At 41.4% G+C, this 24300-nt stretch overlaps 1 protein-coding gene and 1 non-coding gene across 8 annotated transcripts in view; both read right to left on the bottom strand.

Annotated features, from left to right (window-relative positions):
* The window catches only part of CNOT1 (CCR4-NOT transcription complex subunit 1), a 116904-nt gene that overhangs the window by 65476 nt on the left and 27128 nt on the right, over positions 1 to 24300 (bottom strand). For all 7 annotated transcript variants that reach the window (XM_053603021.1, XM_053603056.1, XM_053603031.1 and 4 more), the window contains exons 2-8: positions 13391 to 13666; positions 4712 to 4819; positions 4033 to 4131; positions 3505 to 3573; positions 3317 to 3371; positions 2654 to 2857; positions 1243 to 1411 (exon numbers count right to left, since the gene is read on the bottom strand). In XM_053603021.1, coding sequence (XP_053458996.1) covers positions 1243 to 1411; positions 2654 to 2857; positions 3317 to 3371; positions 3505 to 3573; positions 4033 to 4131; positions 4712 to 4819; positions 13391 to 13492 — 806 coding nt within the window. In that variant the 5' untranslated portion in view covers positions 13493 to 13666. The remainder of the gene's footprint in view (positions 1 to 1242; positions 1412 to 2653; positions 2858 to 3316; positions 3372 to 3504; positions 3574 to 4032; positions 4132 to 4711; positions 4820 to 13390; positions 13667 to 24300) is intronic.
* On the bottom strand, positions 16616 to 16717 carry LOC128580100 (U6 spliceosomal RNA). The gene has a single exon (XR_008378448.1). It is a non-coding gene; the product is annotated as a U6 spliceosomal RNA (small nuclear RNA).

The raw sequence follows: 24300 nt of genomic DNA on the forward strand, positions 1-24300 counted from the left end.
GGTAAGTTCCATTATTCTGATACATACAAAGCCTTAAAAATGCATCCTAATGGTCGGGCAAGCTGGCTCATGCCTGTAACCCTATCAGTCTGGGAGACAAAGGCCAGAGGATCACTTGAGCTCAAGAGTTCAAGACCAGATTGAGCAACATAGTAAGACCCCGTCTCTACTAAAAATAGAAACAATTAACCAGGTGGTGTTGTGGTGGGTGCCTGTAGTCCCAGCTACTTGGGAGGCTGAGGCAGGAGGATCACTGGGACCCAGAAGTTAGAGGTTACTGTGAGCTAGGACGACCCCACAGCACTCTAGCCTGGGGCAACAGAGTGAAATTCTTGTCACAAAACAAACAAACAAAAAAACATCCTAACCCTGAACTTAGCACCTTAAAGATTGATTAAACGAAATACATGTGCCAGGCACACATAAAACACACAAATGAATGCACTATTTCAAATATAACTGAGAATGTGGTTTATATAGGGTTTTTAAAAGTCCAGCAAAGTACAACAATGTACTGGGGGGCTGGGAGCAATGGCTCACCCTGTAATCCTAGCATTCTGGGAGGCTAAGGCAGGTAGATTGTTTGAGCTCAGGAGTTCAAGATCAACCTGAGCAAAACCAGGACCATGTCTCTACTAAGAATAGAAAAACTAACCAGGCATAGTGTTGGGCACCTATAGTCCAAGCTACTAGGGAGGCTGAGGGAGTTAAGATTACTTGAACCCAGAAGTTTGAGGTTGATGTAAGCTATGACATCACGTCATTCTAGCCTGACCAACAGAGTGAGATTGTCTCAAGAAAAAGAAAAAGAAAAAGAAAAGAAAATAAGAAAAAGGAGAAGCACATTATTGCCCTCAATAACTTACTCGCAGAAAAATAATGATAATCTACTATGTCTCAATCTTAAGTGTTACCAACAGGGTGAAACAATTTCCTTTGTACCCAGGCAGATGAAAGTTCCATAAACAGATTCCCCAATGCTCTATTTACCTCCCCAAATATCCTAGTAGAAACTAGGCTAGGAAACTCTGGTTCTTAAATTTGAGGAACTAGTGGGGACAAGGACATAGAAATTTAACACCCAGGAGGTATACAGTTGCCACCAACACTAGTATGTGGAAGGTTGACATTTAGAAGCAGAACACCAAGAAGCAAAGTTAATTTTAAGGAATCTTAAGAACTTATAGGCATTATACCATGTTTGGTACAAGAATAATCAGAAGTTAATGTCTTACTACCAACCTTGCACAAAAGCCATAGCCTACTTCTTGCATGAAATCAGCCAAAGAGCTCTCCATCATGGTTTTAGCTACCCCTCCAGAATCAGGCAGGATCCTGTCCATTAGAATGTCCCGTTTTTCAGGGTATAAAAGTGGTGCAAGCACCACAGGACAGCGTTCTTGGGGAAAATCTGAGGGAGGAAAAAGGTTATGACTGCTATACTAATTAAAAATAACACAATCCTCTTTAAACTTCTTCCTCAAGGTCATAATCAAAGCAAAGATTATTTCATGCTTTCGAACTTGCTGGCTCAATTTACAATTTTAATACCAATTCTAAAATGTGAATCTTTTTATATCACATTTCCTCATGGGTATGTGGAAAAGCCACCTAACTTTTCATATTAGGATTCCAGTATTGATTGGCCAATTAGCACCCTAAATATTACTTTAAATTTTCACAAGGCTACGAACCATATAACAAAAGCATCAGAAAACACCAATTTGAACATTAGAGTCAATTTATTTCACTGACAAAAGGAAAGCTTTCTGTCACTGAGAAAGTTAATGCAGTTTAAGCTTGAACTATATAAACATTAAGGGAAATAAACAAAAATAACTATGAGATTTGTTTTTGAGAGACTACTTGTCTCTCTAAAACAAGGATCAGAGGCAAAAATAGAACTAGCATTTATTTTAGCATTATGCCAACGGCCAAGGAAGTGAAGCGAGTATTATACCTAAAGTACCAAATTTTTGGAGCTAAAGACAGCATGTTACGACTGGGTAAGGTGGCTCACATCTGTAATCCTAGTACTTTGGAAGGTTAAGGAGCGAGGATCCCTTCAAGCCAGTTCTACAAAAACTAGAAAAATTAGCCATGCATGTAGTCCCAGCTACTACTTGGGAGGCTTAGGCAGGAGTACTGTTTGAGCCCAGGAATTGGAGAATGCAGTGAGCTCTGATGATGCCATTGCCTTTAGCCCAGGAGACAGAGTAAGACTCTGCCTCCGGGAAAAACAAAAAAAAACAAACAAATAAAAAATAAACCCAGTGTATCACTATAATGTAGTCTCCCTTAAGGAAGGAAAAAAAGAGTACAGGATATATACCAAGTCTTATCTGTAATTATACATATGTCAAAATTATTGGTGAAGTCATATTCATTTTATACCTTTTTGTAATGAGGCTCTTTTACTTTCCTATTTTAAATTATAAAATAGTCTCTTCCTTAAAAGATTACAATCATAAGAAAAAGAAAGTAACTTTTATAATATCCCTTATGTAAGTATTATCCCTTATATTCCAAAATATAAGTAACTTTTATTATATCCCTAATATAAGTAATATCCCTTATATTCCAAAATAGTTTCATCGCGTGTGATCATCCAAGAAAATCACCTACTGAAAGCTACAGAGACGGACTCCCTTACCTCTGCGCAGTGTCTTGAGAAAAGCGTCTATCTGTTCCTGTCCAACTCCAAAGGCTCCCTTCTGCCCAAAGAGGAGATGGGAGAGGAGGAGGTGTAGGACCTCTATTGCTATATCCTGGAAGCCACCTTCTTGATTTCCACTGACGTCTGCGTCAATGTAAGAACGCAGAAGATCTGGAAGCTTCTGTTTGATAAACTGGGCAGCTAGAAGGTAGGTAAACCAAAAATCACAAGTTATTTTTGGACCACAACGAGTAAAATGTATCTTCAAAATATAGATGCTCGCTCTTCTTGTTCATAAATTCACCCCTTTAACCTAACGTATTCATAGCTCTAGTTGATAGTTATAAACAGAACAATGGTCAGGGGTTGGCTTGGGGGAGGGAAAAATGGAAAAGTTGTTCAAGGGGTATAGTTTCAAGTTTGCAAAATGAACAAATCCTAGACATTTAGGTACACAACAATGCGAATATAGTTAACACTATGGAACTGTACACTTAAAAATAGTTATCAAGGTTAAGTTTTATGTCTTTGACCACAGATATTAAGAGAAATTAATCTTACATTATCTTACTCCCTAAATCTAAACTATGAATACTTATTTAAAATCCCATTAATTTCTGAAGTCTCATTTGCTGTTATTTTTAGAAGAAAAGTACTTACCAAAACCTCTGAGATCTGAACTAGAAGAATTCAACAGGGCAAGGCCAAAAATTACCTGAAATAAGAAGTAGTAGATTGACCAAATGTATATTTTTAATTCTGTCTACAACATTTTTTCTTTCTTTCTTTTTTTTTTTTTTTTATTAAGCTCCCAAAAACCTGTGTCCATCTTTCTTATTATCACTCACCTCTTGTACTTTGCTTAACTTGAGCACTTTACTCAGCTGGGCAAATAAATGAGGTGCAGGCTTTAAACTCTGAAACAAACCAAATTCTATTTTAAAACATCTTAATTTTCATAAGGTTTTTAGAAGCATCTGTTTACCCAATTATGTGTGACTCTACAGATACTTAATTCTGTAGTGGTACTAAAAATAATATACAATGTGACAAGCTTAAAGTTTTCACATAATCTGGTTTTAGTAAGCTTTTATTCATTATCTAATGAAATGCCTTGATTTTGTTAAGAAAGTTACAAAAGACACCCTAAAGTAACTACTTGAAGTTTTAAAATTAAATATGACATAATATCAAGGCTTAGGGGCTTGTGTGAAAAAGAGTGTGTGAATGATGAGAAATTACTCATTGAGTACAATATACAATGTATGCTCTTGACTTCACTTATGCAACATGCCCATGTCACAAAATTATCTTTGCACCTCATAAATAGAAAACCTAACAATCTTAGAACTACTAAAGAGAAAAGTAATACCAACCTTCTGATAGTGCAATGGATTATCAATGGCATAGGACAGCGTCGAGATAAAATTTGGCTTTGTAATCAGCGACGCACACTCCTGAATCAGAAACTGGGTCTTCAAAAATAAAAAAATGAATTTTCATTAGCACTAGCCTATCTTGCACAAATAGAAACAGAGGTTCTCAGAACATTAAAGTACTAGCTAATATTGTATATTGTTTATATATTACCAAAATCAGTTCTTAAAAAATCTCATTAAACTACTTAAAGTCTATTAGCAACGAGTATTAAACCAAAACATTTGAAAAAACAGAATCCAGTCTCTGACAAGATTACCGTAAGAAATTAATATTATAATGAACTATGGTCAGATTGAGAATAAAGCCGTAGAAGATTCTCCCTAGACATGAAATTTACCTCTCTGCCTTACTTACTTGTGAAACCAGGCATTTTCACATTCCTGCTTCCTTCAGGCAGGCCTGATCTCCAGCTCTCAAAGCCTGAACTAGGTAGCTATAATGGTCAGTAGCCAGGCAGGACAAGGGAAGGAAAAGTCTAACACCTTTTACCCATGCAGGTAAAGTTACCTCTGCATACTATTTCGGATGTGTAGTTCACTACGTACACCATGCCTAAAACACAATTCATTGAACAAGTAGAGCTAAGTGGACATAAACTCTGTAAGCCCTGAATACCTGATGGAAATCTTTGCCACTGCTTTTACCATCGCCACTGAAATCCACATGCGAAAATAGGCAGCGTAATAAATGCCTGTCTGCCTCAGGACCGTGCCGATTCACAATCTAAAAAGACAAAAAATGTAAGTTTAAGGAAGGTTTTAAAGGGAGGAAGGGGAAAAAAAATAAAAACTTGAAAGGTTAAAAGGAGGAGAGGAAAAAAAAAAGACAAACAGCCCTCAAAGAATAATTCCAAGTTACAGTAAGTGTTCATTTTGAAATAGTTAGATGGGTGGCGCCTATGGCTCAAGGAGTAGGGCACCAGCCCCATATATTGGGAGTGGAGGGTTCAAGCCCTGCCCAGGCTAAAACTGCAAAAAAAGAGGCCCCTAGCATGTTGCCAATACAGCAGTCTTGACACCCCCCACAGCTCCAACTATGCTGGCACAGCATCCCCACCATACGGAACCATAAAAGACACATCATAGACAAGAGGATTTGCTTCATCAGCCGAAACAGCAGAAGGAGGACATCGTATTATGACAACGTGAGCACCTATTTCCAATACTGGACCGAGAGGGGCTGACCCGAAAAGCATAGTGACTTCCGCCTTGCTTCTCATTGCTTCTTGGGAGTTGAAGTTTACTACGGAATCCTCCATTTTACTTTGGATAGGGTTTCACTTTGCCCAGGCTGGAGTGCAGTGGCAGATTCACAGGTTGCCTCCAACTCTGAGCTCAAGTAATCCTCCCACTTAAGCCTGCGGAGTAGCTGGGACTACAGGTACATAATACCACACGCGGCCCCAAGCTGTCACCCTGGGTAGAGTACCATGGCATCACAGCTCACAGCAACCTCCAACTCCTGGGCTCAAGCGATTCTCCCGCCTCTGCCTCCACCTACCAAGTAGCTGGGACTATAGGCGCCTGCCAGGTGTATGTGGCTGGCACCTTAGCCGCTTGAGCCACAGGTGCCAAGCCTACATTTAATTTCTTAAAATGAATTTACCTACAGTTCATATTTATTTTTTCCTGTTTACAGCAATCTTTTTTTTTAAAGTCATATACACGTAGATCATGAATACATTTATGCACATGTGGGGTAAAAAAAAAATTGGAATGGAGTTAGAGGAATTACTAATAGGAAGTACTTACGTTTTACAATTCAATGTTTAAAAATGATTCCTATATAGAAGAGGGAAAAAAACTACCAGTAATTATCCCATATAACTGCATTTTGGTCAACACCTATACCAAAAACACCGAGTAGTATCAGACAACGTGTAAAAGAAAGTTTTTAAAATTATTTTCAGTTTAAAAAAACAACAATAAAAAAATGCTGGGTACAGTAGTACATGCCTGGGACAGCATGAGGACTACCGGGGAAGCTGAGGCATGACTATCACCTGAGTCCAGGAATCCAAGACCAGCCAGGGCAATATAGTGAGAACCCATTAAAAAAAAAACAAAACTGAAAGTTCTTCAACCTGTTCTACAAAATAAGGGGAAAATTTTTTAAATATATAGTTTAAGATTTAAATAAAAAATTCTTAACTACAAAATGTAGCCCAAATTCTCCATAACTCTTTACAACCCACGTGACACTGCCCTAAATGAAGCTGCCATTTGCTACAAGATTTCAGTGATTTAAATGGTATCCCTGAACTCTATTACTTTCTTGCTATTTGTCAAATTTATCAGTATTTTTACTTACTATCCCCTTCTAAATGGAAAGCTACAACAATCTACACATTGTCTGTTCTCTCACTTCAGGTTTCTCTAAAGTTACTTCGTAAGTGAGGCTTTTGTAACTAACATTCCTTAAAAAGCAGTGTGACCTGCCCCACTACCACCCCTTACTCTGGCTTTATTTACTTTTCTCCACAGCACTAAACATTGCCTGATAAATTTTGGTTTATTGTCCTTCATAACTTGCACAAGAACACAGAAATTTGTACAGTTCTGTTCACTTCTGCGCATCTAGTCTAGTAAAGAGCTTAGCATACTGTATATGCAGAGTAATCAGTTTATTAAATCCCACATTAAAACACTACAAATAAAATACGTAACTACCTACTTTGGGCTAGATAGATACTATGCTCAGCTTCCTTAGCCCAATCTTCAACAACTCTGCCAAAATTTACCCTCATGGATGATAAGGTAGATACTTTTTTTTTTTTTTTGCTTGATTTTTATACTGGATCTCTGTTGCCCGAGCTCAAACTCCTGGGCTCAAGCAATGAGGTGGTAGTTACTTAAAACAGACTTTCTGAGTCTAAACTCCAACAGTCTATGCGCTAAAGAAACTGGACTCATAGTCTAACTCCAAAGCCTATGATCGCCCCACTGTATCATGACAATTAAGTGACAGCTTGCTAAGTTATTTAGCTTATTTTAGTTTCCATTTTGCCCATCCAGAAAACATGGGAGCTAAGACCAACATGCATACTGTCCTCCAAACATCTGAGTTTAAATATACATATAGTAAAACTTCCATAGTTGACCACCTCCCTATGTTAACAACCTCCTTAAGCTGACCTCATTTTCATAGACCCAACATGCACCACAGGGTAGCAGGCCTAGTTCCTTATGGTGATCACCTCCATGTTGACCAGTCTGTTACAGTCCCTTGGGAACTTACAAAGGTTCTACTGTAATTTTATATATATATATGTATTTTTTTTTTGAGACTAAGTCTCACTTTGTTGCCTGCTGTAGAGTACTTGGCATCACAGCTCACAGCAACCTCTAACACTTGACTCAAGCGATTCTCCTGCCTCAGCCTCCCAAGTAGCTGGAACTACAGGCGCCTGCCACAACGCCCAGCTATTTTTTTCTTGCAGTTGTCGTTGTTTAGCTGGCCTGGGCTGGTTGAACCTATGAGCCTTGGTGCATGTGGCTGGCGCCATAACCACTGTGCTATGGGCACTGAGCCAGTTCTACTGTAATTAGATAATCAGTAAAACCTCTACATCTCTAAAGATTACTGTGAACTCAATTCACAATGTAATGGTTTTGTGGGTTCTGATTAATCCTTAGTAAAATTCCACAGAGGCAGGGATTATTTATTTTGTCCTATGATGAACACACTATCTTAAAAAGCAAATTTGGGGGTGGGGTAGCTAACAAAAATATAAGTAATAGAATTGCTTATGCCCCAACTAACCAGACATCTCTACCCCTCAAGAAAAGAACAAGATGGCTCAGCACCTGTGGCTCAAGCGGCTAAGGCACCAGCCACATACACCTGAGCTGGCAGGTTCGAATCCAGCCCAGGCCTGCCAAACAACAATGATGGCTGCAACCAAAAAATAGCCAGGCGTTGTGGCAGGCGCCTGTAGTCCCAGCTGCTTGGGAGGCTGAGGCAGGAGAATCGCTTCAGCCCAGGAGTTTGAGGCTGCTGTGAGCTGTGATGCCACAGCACTCTACCCAGAGCGACAGCTTGAGGCTCCGTCTCAAAAAAAAAAAAAAAAAGAAGAACAGAACAATGATCTGCCTCAACCCGTACTTGTTGAGTATATGCAAAGCACTATTCTAGGTATTATAAATACAGCAATAGAGGATATTTATGCATTCTAAAATCTCACAAAGTGTATTTTAATGTGAGAAATACCGGCAAAGAATTTCTGATAATATTACATGTTACATGAAGAAAGCAAATTGGGGTATGTAAGACTGATGGGAGATGAGGGAAAGGGATACCTCAGAGAAGCTTTTCCTAATGGTGAGACATGTGAGCAGAGACAACCATAGAGATGAAAGAATAGCAATCCAAGCAGGAGAAAAATCTACTATGCAAAAGATGAGACAGGAAAGAACTTATGTGAAGATCTGAAAAGGGTCAGGAGGAATCAGGGAGCCAGATCCTTAACCGTTTGACTACAGAGTGCTCAGAAATGTACCTAGGTATTGTTCAAAGGGGCATCTTGCATGGAATGCCTAAGTTCACACCAAATGAACATCTTGCTTGAATGCCTATAGGCGTTTACAGTCAAAAGGTTAATGAATTTACTGACTTTAATTTATCGACCTGAAAAATGGAAGTCATGTTCCATTAGACTATCATTGGCCAAATAAAAAAGTTTCAAGGTTTTGTTTAACCAGGATCAGCAAAAAATTTGTTTCTACAGTATTTTCTAATCTTACAATTGCTTTTATTGCCAGTCTTTACAATAACCCTAAGAAGTATAAATACACAAAGAATACATTAATAGGTAAGATTATTTTTATAAAAATCAATGTTGCAGTGATTAAAGACAAATGTGTTTTATGGCTACTACCCTATTTCCCCGAAAATAAGACAGTGTCTTATTTTAAGGTGTGCTCCCAAAGATGCGCTAGGTCTTATTTTCGGAGGATGTCTTATTTTCAGGGAAACAGGGTAGGTGAATGGAATGCCCTTTCTATGATGCCATGTTGCCTGGCCCTCACTAGGAACAAATGTTTCATCTAAAACTAAAGTAGTATTTTACAAACATGATCTTGGGTTACAAGGATATTGAAATAAGATATTTATCTCATATAATTAAGCCTTATACATTTTTACTTAAAATACAAACCATTCCACCTGTTGGGCAGGAGAGACCAGTAAAGTTCAAAGTTTTAGTTAAGTTTAACACCTTATACTCTGATAACAAAATCAAGCTATATGAAAAATAAAGTAACTATATCAAAGACATTTTGAAATACTTCTGTAATGGTCTATTTATGGCTATAGTAAAACATTATAATCTGGGAACCACATATTAAGAAAGACATTAACAAATAGTTACAGTGGTAGAGATTCAGAATATCATGTGGCATGGGTGGGCAAACCAGTCATTATTAAACCTAGAAAAGACAGATGAGGGAGGATTAATTATGTGAAAGGTAGCTACGTTAAATAGTAAACCTCATTTAGAAAAACCTCAAAACATTTGTTTCAGCTCATTATAAAATTCCTAATAAAGCTGTCCACGAATGGTAATGAATAAACCTTCAGAGGTAGTCAACTAACTTTCACACTCAGAAACAAAAGAAATCAAGAAATCCCTAAGTATTTTTAGGTCCTTTTTTAGGTGGAATATTGATAAAACAGCATTATCTGAGGAACTGTGCCTTCAACCTTTGCTCCTAAAAATAACTTAAAAAAAAACCCATATGGGGATTTTCACATAAGCGCAAGTAATTTTATACATGTATAAAGAACAATACAAAATCTAGCTTGACAGATGATCTCGAATGTCCAATATTCTATATAAAGTACTCAGTTTCTTAATTTAAACTAAAAACAATAGCTTACGTTCCAGTGATTTCAGTTACAGCAACTGGAATAATTTGAGTGTATCTAAATATACTTATGTGCTATACAAATAATGGAAGATCCTGTATTTAACTTTTTATATTCTACCTCATATATATTATCTGTAGGAGTACGTTTGAGTTACTTTATTTAAAAAAAAAAACAGGGTCCAAGAAAATACTTAGACATTTCACTTTTTATTATCTGAATGAAGATATTTAAGGAGTTGAATTTGTTTTTAAGTTGAGAATCAATTCTATTTTATAATTCACCTGATTATTAAATAACTTAAAGTTTAATTTTTAAAGCTGAGGACTTTTTGTGAATCTTTGAGTAGACAGTTCCAAAAAGTGCAACTCAGATATTATGTGTGTTAAATGGGTTTATTCACTTTTCAGCACAGAACACTGATTAGCATGTATAAAGAAATAATCCATATCAACTTTTTGTTTAAATCCTGATTCAGGTGTCCTTTGAGTGACATCTCTAAATGTGAGGGTTTGGGGGTTAGAATCAGTTCTCTGACTTCTATTTTGTCCATTGTGTAGGTTTGTTTCTGTTGTCAAAAATGTCCCCTCCCAAAATGGTATGACACATGCTCATGCATAAAATGTTTAAATGAGTACATCCTTGTATTTGTTTTCAACATTGCCAAGCTGCTATGGGAAACTAAAGTAACAAAAATTAGAGAAAAATAAAATTATTAAAAGCAAAAAAAGTTCATCTAGGCCAGGTGCGGTGGCTCACGCCTTTATCCTAGCACTTTGGGGAGGCCGAAGAGAAGGAGGAAATCGCTGGAGCTCAGGAATTCAAGAGCAGCCTGAACAAAAGAGAGATCCCATCTCTACTAAAGGTAAAAAAATTAGCTGGGTGTTGTGGTGGGTGCCTGTAGTCCCAACCACTTGGGAAGATGAAGCAGGAGGACTGTTTGAGCCCAGGAATTCAAAGCTGCAGTGAGCTATGATTCCGCCACTACACTCCAGCCTGGGAGACAGAGAGCTCATTTCCAAAAATAGGAAAGGGAAAGGAAGGGAAGGCAAGGCCAGGCTATGAGAAGGCAGGGGAAGGAGGAGAGGGAAAGGGAGAGGGAAAGGGGGAGGGGAAGAGAGGAAGGGTAGGAGAAAGGAGGGGAGAAGAGGGAGGGGCAAGAGGGAGGAGTGGAGGGGAAGAGGAGGTGGGGGGGAGAGGAGGTGGGGGAGAGAAGAGGGAAGAGAGGAGGGGGGAGGAGGGGAGAAGAGGGGAGAGGAGGGGAGAAGGAAGGGCGAAGAGGGAGGAGATGAAAGGGAGAAAAGGGAAGAGATGAGGGGGGAAGAAGGGGAGGTGAGAAGGGGGCAAGAGGAAGGAGCAAAGGGTGCAAGGAGGGAAGGGGGAAAGGGAGAGAGAAGGGAAGACCTACTATTTCATACTCATTAGGATGAAGCAAAAAGACAGGTAATAATGAGGATTATTGGCCAGGCACCATGGCTCACGCCTATAATCCTAACACTCAGGGAGGCTGAGGCGGGTGGACTGCCTGAGCTCACAAGTTTGAAACCAGCCTGAGCCAGAGTGAGACCCTGTCTCTAAAAATAGCTGGGCATTGTGGCAGACACCTATAGTCACAACTACTTGGCAGGCAGAGGCAAGAGAATCGCTTAAGCCCAGGAGTTTGAAGTTGCTGTGAGCTATGACTCTATAGCACTCTACCAAGGGCAACAAAGTGAGACTCTGTCTCAAAAAAAAAGGGGGGGGGTGGTGGCTCTACAGGCACCAGCCACATACACTGAGGCTGGCTGTTTTGAGCATGGCACGAGCCTGCTGAACAACAATGACAACTGCAACCAAAAAATAGTTGGGTGTTGTGGTGAGTGCCTATAGTCCCAGCTACTTGGGAGGCTGAGGCAAGACAATCACTTAAGCCCAAGAGCTGGAGGTTACTGTGAGCTGTGATGCCACAGCACTCTACCCAGGGCAAAATAATGAGATCCTATCTCAAAAAAGATAAATAAATAAAACAGAGGATTTGTGAGGACAAGGAGAAACTGGTACCCTCATTCACTGCTCCTGAAAATGATGCAGTGCTTTGGAAAAGCCTGGCAATTTTTAGAATGCTAAAGACAGTGTAACAATAGACCCAGCAATCCCATTCTTAGGTAAACTCAAGAGAATTAGAAACAAATGTCCACATGAAACCTTGTAAAGAAATGTTGGTAGCAGCACTATTGACAACAGCCAAAAAAGTAGAAACAAAAGTAAAAATCCATCAACTGATGAACAGGTAAAAAAAAAAACATGAAATATCCACACAAGGGAATATTCTTTAGCCATAAAAAGGAATGAAGTAGTGATACATGCTACATTAGAGATGAACCTTAAAAACATGTTAAGTGTAAGGTAGACACAAAGGGCCACTTATACTATGAGTGGTCACCGAGGGAGAGAAGGAAGAGGAAATGAAGAGTGACCACTGAAGAACCCAGGTGTTTGTTTTGCAGGTGATGGAAATATTCTAGAATTAAATAAAACATTGTGATGGTTGCACAATTCTGTTAATCTACTTACAACTACTGAATGATAATATTTTAAAGGGATGAAAATGTTTTTTTCTTTTTTGGTCTCACTTTGTCCCCCTTGTTAGAGTGCCATGGCATCATAGCTCACAGCAACATCAAACTTCTGGGCTTACGCGATTCTCTTGCCTCACCCTCCCAATTGCCTGGGACTACAGGTGCTCACCACAGTACCCCACTATTTTTTAGAGACAAAGTCTCACTCTGGCTCAGACTGGTCTTGAACCTGTGAGCTTAGGCAATCCACCTGTCTCAGCCCCCATAAACAGGTAAATTTTACAGTTTGTGAATATCCCAATTTTTAAAGACCAAAACAAGTCAGATCATCCTTCATAATTCTATGAAAAATAAAAAGTTGTAAAAAATCCTTTTTAAGAAAAAAGAAAAAAATAGAGCCAAACACCATACCACATAACTATAGTTCCAGCTAGTTGGGACGCTAAAGCAGGAGTTATTGGTTGAGCCCAGAAGTTCTGTACTGTAATGCACAATGCCCATCAGGTACCTGCACTGAGTTCAGCATCCATATGGCAGTCTCCTGGCAACAGAGGACTATCAAGCTGCCTAAAGAGGAGTGAATCAACCCAGAACGGGAAACAAAACAGACCAAAACCCCCAAGCGGATCAGAAGTAGGATTGTGCCCATGAATAGCTACTACATTCCAGTTTGGATAATAGCAAGACCTCATCTCTTGGGGAAAAAAGAGAGACTGGGATAAAATCTTTTATTTATTATGCTAAAGATAAATCATTTGAAATAAAAGGCAAAAGTTACCTTTCATGCAACATACCTATATAAATCTCCAGCTTTCTTTCCACAGTATACTCAATCCTTTAATGATACTTGTTATTCCACTAGTTTACTTACATGCTGTATTTCCTGCTGGCTGGCTCGGTAGTTTTTCTTGGTTAAATTGTCCACCAGGTAGCTGATTTGAGACAAGGCCAGCGAGAGCGAGTCAAGATTCATTGCTGGTTGGGGCGGAAGCAGGCGGCCGAGCCCGGCGCAAAATCACCATTATTCCCCTTTAGTCACCTCAGAGGCAGGTTAATGCTTTCTTTGTAATTAGGCTATATCTGGTGTATGCACAATGTCTTCAGTTCTTCTTTACCCGGGGTCTTACTCTGTTCTGAAACATGGCACCTATTAAAAAAAGAAAAACAAACCAAAACAGAATTTTAAATTAGGGGGAAAGGGCTATCCCAGTACAGTGGTGTTCACAATTGATTTATTCCTTTGTTCCTTTTCTACTCCCATGCTTCACCTGACTGGTCTTTTAAAAAAAAAAAGTTTGGGGAAAATGAGACCAGGCTGGTGACTCACAATTACAATCCCAGCACTACAAAGGTAGGCTGAAGTGGAGTACTGCTTTAGGCTAGGAACTTAGCCTGAGCAACATAGATCAAAAATAAGCAACATATCAGCAAGTGTGGTGGTATGCACCTGTAATCCCAGCTACTCAGGAGGCTAAAGGTGGGAGGATGAGCCCAGGAGTTTGAAATTGCAGCGAGTTATGATCACATCACTGTACTCCAGCACAGAAACTAGAGCAGACTCTGTCTTCAAAATATATATATGGGGAAAAAATTAAACAACCTTCATCACTGTCTTAGTACCTAAAATGTTACTAAGGACTTAAAAACAGTAAGCTGGGCGGTGCCTGTGGCTCAGTGAGTAGGGCGCCGGCCCCATATGCCGAGGGTGGCGGGTTCAAACCCAGCCCCGGCCAAACTGCAACAAAAAAATAGCAGGGCGTTGTGGCGGGCGCCTGTAGTCCCAGCTGCTCGGGAGGCTGAGGCAAGAGAATCGCGTAAGCCCAAGAGTTAGAGAGTTAGAGGTTGCTGTGAGCCATGTGACGCCACAGCACTCTACCCGAGGGCGGTATAGTGAGACTCTGTCTCTACAAAAAAAAAAAAACAAAAAAACAAACAGTAAGCTAAGCTCCACCACAGTTGATTACAATTGCCAACTTTCAAAATAAGATTAAGTATAAAAAGAAAATGTTACCACAAAATGTTTTATTTTAGCAAAACAACTTGTACTACTTAAGATTACTATTTTATCAACTTCAAAATGATAATTTCAACTATGGCTTTTGGAAGTAGCAAGAACTTAATTAAAATTATGATTTGTGGAAAAGAATACACACTTTTTCAGATCTTTCCATGCTATCTACAATCTATTTGTAAGACCCCATTTGTTCACTTTATTCCTTATGTTACTGCTTCTGAATTAGGTAGTTTGGTCTCATAGTTACAAATAAGGATATATAGTTTATTGGATGGCAAGTAAAGGCTGATATAAAGGCAAGTAAGGACTCCAGAAGCCATATTTCTTCCTTCATTGTTGAAACTGTTCAAGAGAACCCCTAAGTATCACTACAGCGAAAATGACAGGATGGTTATCAATTTGACTCCAACCACCCAGTGAATCAGGAGAATTAACTATTCTGTACCAAAAAAGACAAGGATATAAAAACGCTACAATGGGGCGGAGCCTGTGGCTCAAAGGAGTAGGGCGCCAACCCCATATGCCGGAGGTGGTGGGTTCAAACCCAGCCCCAACCAAAAACTGCAAAAAAAAAAAAAAAAAAAAGCTACACTTTTTTTTTTTTTAGACAGAATAAAGAGAGTACCATTAATACCTATACCTAAACAAGAGGTATAAACCAGGATATGTGACCACCTTACTGTCAGCTTTGACAAAACTGTCACTCTTCCAAGATGATAAATAACACTTTATTCCTAAGATACCATTTTCACTGGTCTCGCTTTCTCTTAGTTGTCTCTACTGGGTTTTGACTTCATAGTATTAGAGTCCTTGGAAGTCTTGTCTTCTCTATATTCACTTTGACAAACTACTTCAGTTGTATGGTTTTAAAACCATCTACATACCAATAATTCTCAAAGTTCTGTCTTCAGTCCAAACTTCTCTCATGGTACCCAGATTTGTACCATATAATTTTCTACTTGACATTTCAAACAGAGCATATTCAAAAAAAGTTCCTGGTCTTCCCACTCAGTGTTACACATGTGAAGACTTCCCCATCTCAACTGATGCTAATTCCATTCTTAAAAGTTACCCAGGTCAAAATCTTGAAATCCTCCCATGACCCATAGGAAATCCTTTTGGTTGTACCTATGACATGTAACCAGATCCAACCAGATCCCACCACCTCCTGATGCTCTAAGGACCATAGTCTTTCACCTAGATTACAGTGCTAGCCTTCAAACTTGGTCTCCCTGCTTTCCACCCTTGTTCCTTATAGCCTATTCTCAACACAAAAGCCAGAGAAAAATACTTTTCAAATATAAAAAAAACTCAGATATGACATCTTGTGCTTAAAACCCTCCAATGAGTCACAGTAGAAGCCTGCGCCCTTACAATTAATTGCCAAGGAACGGACAGCTTTACAGGATCCAATCACTAGTACTCCTTGGGCTTTCTTTTTTTTTTTTTTTTTTTTTTTTTGTTGCAGTTTGGCCGGGGCTGGGTTTGAACCCACCACCCTCGGCATATGGGGCCGGCGCCCTACTCACTGAGCCACAGGCACCGCCCTGGGCTTTCTTTTCTTTTCTTCTACTACCCAAATACAGTTCTCCTGAGCCATAGGGCCTTCTTGCTGCTTCTCAGATATACTCCTGCTTTTAAACCCTCTGCATAAGCTGATGCCTCGGCATAGAATGCTCTTCCTCCAGAGAGCAATACAGCTAATTACCTTGCTTCAAGTCTTTACTCAGTGAAGACCACTCTGACTGCCCTATGCAAAACAGCATCTCCCATTCCCCACACCTCTGTCCCATTCTTTTTTCCACATCACAGCACGTAATATATTGTGTAACATACTTGTATTTGCTGTCATATTAGGATACAAGTTCCATGGGGAGTGACTGTAATTGTTCACTGTTCACTATTATATATACTATATATCCCTATAGTAAGATCTCATCAAATATTTATTCAATGACTAAGATATAAATTGAAGCTTAGGATTTTGTAACCTGCATTTTCACTCTACCAAAAAACATGAAAACCACTGAAATTTTCCTGGTCAGGTACAACAGTCATGAGCATAAGCAAAAGATGTTTTTTTTAAATATGAAACACTTCACAAATTTGCATGTCATCCTTGCACAGAGGATGTTAATCTTCCCTGTATCATTCCAATACTTTAGGATTTTTAATTTAATAACCTCAGTAGCACCTACTACCAAGTTGCTAACATCCTTCAAATTAACATCTAGCCTCATAGTTTGCATGCATAATTTGGTTACACTATCTTTACTTATAGGCCATGTTTATTCTAAATACTATAACACAAAAGTATAAAGTCATTTTCCAAAAAGTTCCCCACTAAAACATTTAGATATTTAATTATTTTAAGATTAGAAAATCTGAGATTCCAAGATATTCATTAACTACAAGGAATTTGTAGTCCAGGACCATTTTATTTAAATATGTAGTGTTTACTATTGGTCTCTATATATACCACATACTCAGACATCAAGGCCAAAGATGTAAACACTCCAGACCTTCCCATCTTCATTGTTAAAAACACCTGTTATATGAACCCAAAATTTAAAAAACTCTCAAAAAAATAAATAAAGGCGGGGTGTGGTGGCTCATGCCTATAATCCTAGCACTCTGGGAGGCTGAGGCAGGTGAATAGGTGGGTAGACTGCCTGAGCTCATGGGTTCGAGACCAGCCTAAGCAAGAGTGAGACCCTCTTCTCCAAAAATAGCCTGGCATCATGGCAGGTGCCTGTAGTCCCAGCTACTCAGAAGTCTGAGGCAAGAAAACGGCATGAGCCCAAGAGTTTGAGGTTGCCATGAGCTATGCTTTTACAGCACTCTACCGAGGGGAACAACATGAAATTCTCAAAAATAAATAAATACATGTCAAAGGTTGCAGGGAAAAAATCCAACAACATACATATGCATCCTTCCAAAATCCTAGGATGTTATCATCATGCCACTGGAATTTCAACGGTTAAAATAACCATATTTGTAATGAAACAAAGGTTAACAAAAGCAATCCTGCAACAGAAATGCTAAATCCTCCCAAGCAATTACTTTACTAAAGTTTTTTTCCAGCACTTCTCAATTTAACAAAGGCGTACAGTGCAAATTAAAGGGCACTGACATGTGACAGCAATATACTGCAAATCAACTGTTACCATAATAGTGATATCAAAAAAATAGCAGGCTTGGCACCTGTAGCACAGTGGTTATGGTGCCGGCCACATGCACAGAGGCTGCAGGTTCTAACCCGACCGGGGCCAGCTAAACAATGATGACAACTGCAACAACAACAAAAAAAATTAGCCAGGCCCCCAGTCTCCAAAAAGAGCCTGGTGTAGTGGCGGGAGCCTGTAGTCCCAGCTATTCAGGAGCCTGAGGCAAGAGAATCGCTTAAGCCCAAAAAAAGTTTGAGGTTGCTGTGAGCTGTGACACCACAGTACTCTACTGAGGGTGACATAGTGAGACGCTGCCTCAAAATAAATAAATAAATAAATACAAAGACCCATTAATATATCTACACATACATTTCCATATGTGCCGAGACAATAAGGTCTTAACTAATAGAAGTTACAAAAGGGTTTTCACTTAAAACCCCATTAAAAAGAGACCTAGAAATCTACATACCTCCCAAAGTATAAAATAACATACGTACACCATTTACCACAGCAAGAAAAATAACTAGGAGAAGGTGACTGGCAGATCGACATCCTGGATGACGTATATACCGTTCTCTACCTGTTTAGGCATTTGATTGTATGCATGCTACTTTCTACTTATATACATGCACACACACTCCTAGCTATATTTCGCTTTTTATATTGTTACTTTTTGCAAAAATGTTCAGGGTAGATAAACTACAAGGTAATAAAGATGGTTATCGATAAAAGACTGGGTAAGAAAGAGGCTCTGCACCTATAGCTCCGCGGCTAGGGTGCCAGCCACATACACCAGAGTTGGCGGGTTCAAACCCAGCCCAGGCCTGCCAAACAAGGACAACCACAACCAAAAAAAAAAACCCAGGCCAGGCGTTGTGCCAGGTGCCTATAGTCCCAGCTACTTGTGAGGCTGAGGAAAGATAATCACTTAAGACCAAGAGTTTGAGACAGAGTCTCACTATGTCACCCTCAGTAGAGGGCCGTGGCGTCACAGCTCACAGCAACTTCAAACTCTTGGGCTTAAGCAATTCTCTTGGCTCAGCCTCCCAAGTAGCTGGGACTACAGATGCTCATCATCATGCCCAGCTTTTGGTTGTAGTTGTCATTGTTTGGCAGGCCAGCTCTGGTGTATGGGGCTGGTGCCCTAGCCGCTGAGCTACAGGTGCTGTGTCTAGCTTTTCTATTTTTAGTAGAGAGGGGGGTCTCTCTCTTGCTCAGCCTGGTCTCACGCTTCGGAGCTCAAGCTCCACTCACCTCAGCCTACCAGAGTACTAGGATTATGGGCGTGAGCCACTGCGTCCCATCTTATACTGAATTATTTTTGAAATAGAATGGGTGATGATTATTAGGAGGTGATTAGGTCATAAGGTCTCTCCTAAATGGGATCAGTACCCTTTTAAAAGACAGCACCTTTGCCACTTCCCCTTCTACTATGTGAGGATTCATCAAGAAGATTATGAAGAAAAAAAAAAAAAGAAGATGATGATTATGAAGAAGAAGGTTCTCACCAAACACTGTATCTGCCTATAGGTTGGTCTTGGACTTCTGAGTCTCCAGCAATGTGAGAATTTTGCTACAGCAACCTGAATATACTAAAGCAAACATGAACTCATTTTTTAAAAAAATCATTTCTGAATTCAGTCTAATGAAATGCCCTAGAAACTTAGACACACCAAAAGCAATGAGCCCATCTAGCTCTTGAATTTTGGTTTCTAAATACTAAAAGAGCAAAGATTCCTTGGAGAGAGAACAGATTCCAGAGGCTTAGACAAGAAAAACACAAGTTGAGTCTGGGTCATCCTGTAACAAAAAGAAAGGAACACAAAATTTCAGGTGGATGTCAGAAGGAAACAAGAGCCAATTAGTGGGATTCTCACTAATTTGGCATTAATTTTAACAACAAAAAGACACTTATGATTGATGTTTTACAATTTGCCCCAAATGTAACATTATTTAGAAATGTTTGAGTAAGGGACAAAATGTAGGAATAATCTGGTTATTTTACTATTGCCAATGAGAATGCTCTAGATTCTTAATTTATCACAAACAATCTGAATGCATGACTGTGATCAAGTTTATTTTCTACACATTTTACATTCTTCATATACATACATGAAAAAACAACTCCAAACACAGTGAAACAACCTGATATAAATAGAAGATTAAACGATAATGTGCTATTCAACAAGTTATTTCAATAAAACTCTACAGGTAAAAAACCCTTTCTAAGGCCTGAAGCACTGGCTCAGACTTGCATCCTCCCACTTTGGAAGGCAAAGGCAAATAGACTGTTTGAGGCCAAACTGGACAATAATTAAGACCCTGTCTCCATTTAAAAAAAAAAAATTTTTTTTTTGTTTTTTGGACACAGAGTCTCAAGCTGTCACCTGGGTAGAGTGCCGTCGCATCATAGCTCACAGCAACCTCCAACTTGGGCTCCAGCGATCCTCTTGCCTCAGTATTTCTATTTTTAGTAGAGAAGGAGTCTCACTTTTGCTCAGGCTGGTCTCCAACTCATGAGTTCAAGCAATCCACCCACCTTGGCCTCCCAGAGGACTAAGATTACGGGCATAAGCCACAGCACCAGGCCTAAAAAAAATTTTTTCATTAGCTGGGCATGGTGGCACAGGCCTGTAATCACAGCTACTCCGGGGCTGAGCCAGGCAAGCTGTGACAGGAGGATCACTCCAATCCAGGAGTGTGAGTTTCCAGTGAGCTATGGATGACAACACTGCACACTAGCCCAGATAACAAATTGCGATCCTGTCCATAAAAAACTGTAAAAGCCTGTTAGCTCCCAAAACCCCAGCCACCCCCACAGGGTAGAGTCCAAGAAACAGCTCTGTTAGCTCCCAAAGTGCAGTCCCCCAGTCCCTCCCACCCTCACCCCTGGTAGATTCCAAGAAACAGCTTCAGAACAAGAAAGCATGGAGAGTCCCCAAGTTCCTGGTGAACAAACAATAGTACTTACTCAAGCTGTGTTTGTCAAGCTGTAACCCCATCCTGAGCTAACCGCAATATTCTGCTTCTGTACTAGCTTGCTTGCCACGCGGCACTAAAAGGGGTATAAAAGTCAGCCTGTCTTCCACTTCAGGGCCTGCCTGCCTTTGAGAGCAGCGGTCCCCTGCACAGGTGTAATAATTCACCATCTGATTTTACCTAAGAGCGGTCCAAGTCTATGTTTACAAGCTGCGACGGGTACAACATCTGGAGGCCCCAGTGAGATCCTTGCCCTCGGATCCCCACCTGGGCCCACCGCTAGCCGACAGCTCCAGGGGAAGACCTCAGAGAGATGGTCCTCCACCCCAAAGCCCTCGGATGCGTGGAATCAGGGCACAGGTCCCCAATTTTCCCCAATTTTCCGTTCTGGTGACTCAATCATGGCACCGTGGGTAAGTCTGTCTGATCTCTAGGGAATTTGGGAGAACCTGACTAGCTGGACGCAGTTGAGAGTCGGTTCCCAAAACAGAGGAGAGACATCTCCCTGTCTCCTCAGGTTGTCGGGTTTCTCTTGTGTCATTGTTTTCACTTGTCTTTGTTTGTCAGTGTCCGCTTTATAATTTGTTTGCAATGGGACAGGGATCATCCACCCGGCTAACTCCTTTAGAGTGTCTCCTCAATAATTTTTCTGATTTCAGCCACTGTGTGCCTGGGGCTATAGTGAGAAAGTGAAACCGGGTACTCTGCGCACCCTCTGTGAATTGGACTGGCCCTCTTTTGGCTGTGGCTGCCTCCCATCGGCTCTTTTAACCTCTTTCTTCTTTCCAGTATTCAGACCATTGTTTACGGCCATCCTGGTCACCCAGACCAAATTCCTTACATCAATGTGTGGATTGACATTGCCTCTGAGGGGCCCAGCTTACACCTGGAAGTGCGGAAAACACTTAAACCCTTCTCATGTCCTTTTTGCCTCCCCACCAGGTCCATCCAAAACGCGCCATCCCAAGACCCAGACCCCTAAAATAGAAGGACAAGGGTCTGTATTGCCCCTCCCGCCCCTGTCTTTGTATCCACCTCCATACAACTCCCACCCAGAGGTACCAGCACCTTCGGCTCCCCCAGCACTGCGGACTCAGGGAGCTGCAGGGGAGCCCCCATGTGGTCCTTCACAGACTCAAGGAGGGACCACGTACCAGCCCTCTAGCCCAGATTCCACTTCTACCCTGAGTCCTCCAGGAGCGGGAATAGAACCCCCTCCTCCGGCAGCTCCCATTTTACCTTTGCACCAATTAGTCCCTATCCCGGCCTCAGGGGGACAGCCGTTCATGATATATGTTCCCTTTTCCACCAGTGATTTGTACAATTGGAAAACCCAACCCCCTCCCCTTTTTCGGAAAAAACACAAGGACTAATCGCTCTTCTTGAAACTATCTTTTTCACCCACCAATCCACTTGGGAGGACTGTCAGCAACTCCTCCAGGTTCTGTTCACCTCTGAAGAGTGTGAGTGTATACTGAAGGCAGCCCACCACCAATGCAGCTCTCCTCGAGGCCAAGTGCCCGACCTCCATGGGACCCTAACTCTGACGAAGGTAGGAAAGCTCTTCTTGAGTACCGCCAGATTCTAATGAAAGGCCTCCAGGTGGCTGCTAAGAAGCCAACCAATTTGTCTAAGGTTAGTGAAATCATTCAGGGACCCACAGAAAGCCCTGCAGCTTTCTTAGAACGGCTGTTAGAGGAATATAGAACTTATACTCCCATTGATCCAGAGGCCCCTGAAAACCGAGGGGCTATAAATGTAGCCTACATTACATAGTCGGCCCCTGGAATCAGGAGAAAGTTGCAGAAACTCAAGGGTTTTGAAGGGAAAAATTTCAGTGAGTTGGTGGAAGTAGCTCCGTGGGTCTTTAACAACCGGGAGTCCGTGGATGTGGCCACCACTAAATGGATAGCCAGAGTTGTTATAGCCGCCCTCCAGGAGCACTCCCAAGCCCAAGGAGCTCCACAAGGCCGGGGGTCTAAACACCCCCAATAAAGCCAAATCAATGCGCCTATTGTAAAGAATCGGGACACTGGAAAAATGAATGCCCCTGGAGAGCAGCTAAGACACAAACCCAGACATGGGCTATAAATCATGGTTGGGGAAGATGTCGACTGAGGGAGTCGGTGCTCCTTCCGCTTAGACCCCCGGGGAGCCCATGATAACCTTACAAGCCGGGGGCCAACCTGTGAACTTCCTAATAGACACAGGCGCAACATTTTCAGCCTTAAAGAAACCCAAAGGACCCGTCACGAAGCAAAGGGCAACAATCGTAGGCACCACCAGGGAACCCCAGGTAGTCCCTTGGAATATGGCCCGCATAACTGATCTGGGTCGGGGCACTATCTAACCCACTCCTTTTTAGTCATGCCGGACTGCCCATACCCCTTGTTGGGGCAAGACCTGTTGCAAAAACTCCGTGCCACTGTCTCCTTCAAACCAGCTGGAGCCATCTTGACAGTATCTGACAGCCCTGCCCATATCCTATTTTCCACCCCTCTTGGGGACAAATACCTGTTCTTCGAAAGACTCAACAGGATTCCAACTCAGGAAGAGCGCCTCCATGCTTGGAGGTCGCTAATCCCACAGGTATGGGCTGAGGACAATCCCCCAAGACTGGCAAGCCACCAACCACCAGTGGTAGTGCAGGTCTCTAGCGGAGCCACCCAGGTCCGAGTCCGCCAATACCCCCTGTCCTGGGAAGCCAGAACCAGCATTGCAGTGCACATAAACCGACTCCAAGAAGCAGGCATTAGTCCCTTGCAAATCGGCCTGGAACACTCCCCTCCTCCCCGTTAAAAAGCCTGGTACAAATGACTACCAACCTGTCTAGGACCTAAGGGAGGTGAACGCCTGAACGGACAGGACACAGTCCACCCCACCATCCCGAACCCCTACACCTTGCTCAGCCTAATCCCCCCTTCTAGAACTTGGTGTTCAGTTCTCAACTTGAAAGATCCTTTCTTCACAATTCCTCTCTCTCCTGCTAGTCAACCTATTTTTGCTTTCGAGTGGGTGGAACCGGAGAGCGGGCAAACTGGACAACTGACTTGGATCTGCCTGCCCCAGGACTTCAAAAACTCCCCCACCTTATTCAATGAAGCCCTGAGTAAAGACCTCCTCCTGTTTTCAGGATGCTCATCAGTGTGTCTCCCTTTTACAATATGTCAATGATCTCCTGTTAGCTGCTGAGACGGAGCCAGAGTATGAGCATGCCACTATCAATCTCCTCTGAGAAGTGGAGAGACTAGGATATCGCATATCCACCAAAACGGCACAGCTGTGTATCACGATCGCAACCTATCTGAGGTACGAACTACAAGGAGGCCAACGTGCCCTTTCCAAGAGCAGGACCGAAGCCATCCATAGTATCCCTCCACCAGCTACCAAGAGGCAAGTACACAAATTCCTGGGGGCGGCTGGATACTGTCGTTTGTGGATCCTGGGCTTTGCAGAAATAGCCAAGCCCCTGTACACCAGCACAGGGGGAGACAACAAGCCCCTCAAATGGGGACAGGCTGAACAAGACACCTTCAACCAACTAAAACATGCCCTTGTTTCCGCCCCTGCCCCAGTCCTGCCCGACATCACCAAGCCCTTCCAACTCTTCATAGCTGAGAC

Source organism: Nycticebus coucang, chromosome 2 (assembly GCF_027406575.1).
Source record: "Nycticebus coucang isolate mNycCou1 chromosome 2, mNycCou1.pri, whole genome shotgun sequence".
In the NCBI taxonomy this organism is placed as follows: domain Eukaryota; kingdom Metazoa; phylum Chordata; class Mammalia; order Primates; family Lorisidae; genus Nycticebus; species Nycticebus coucang.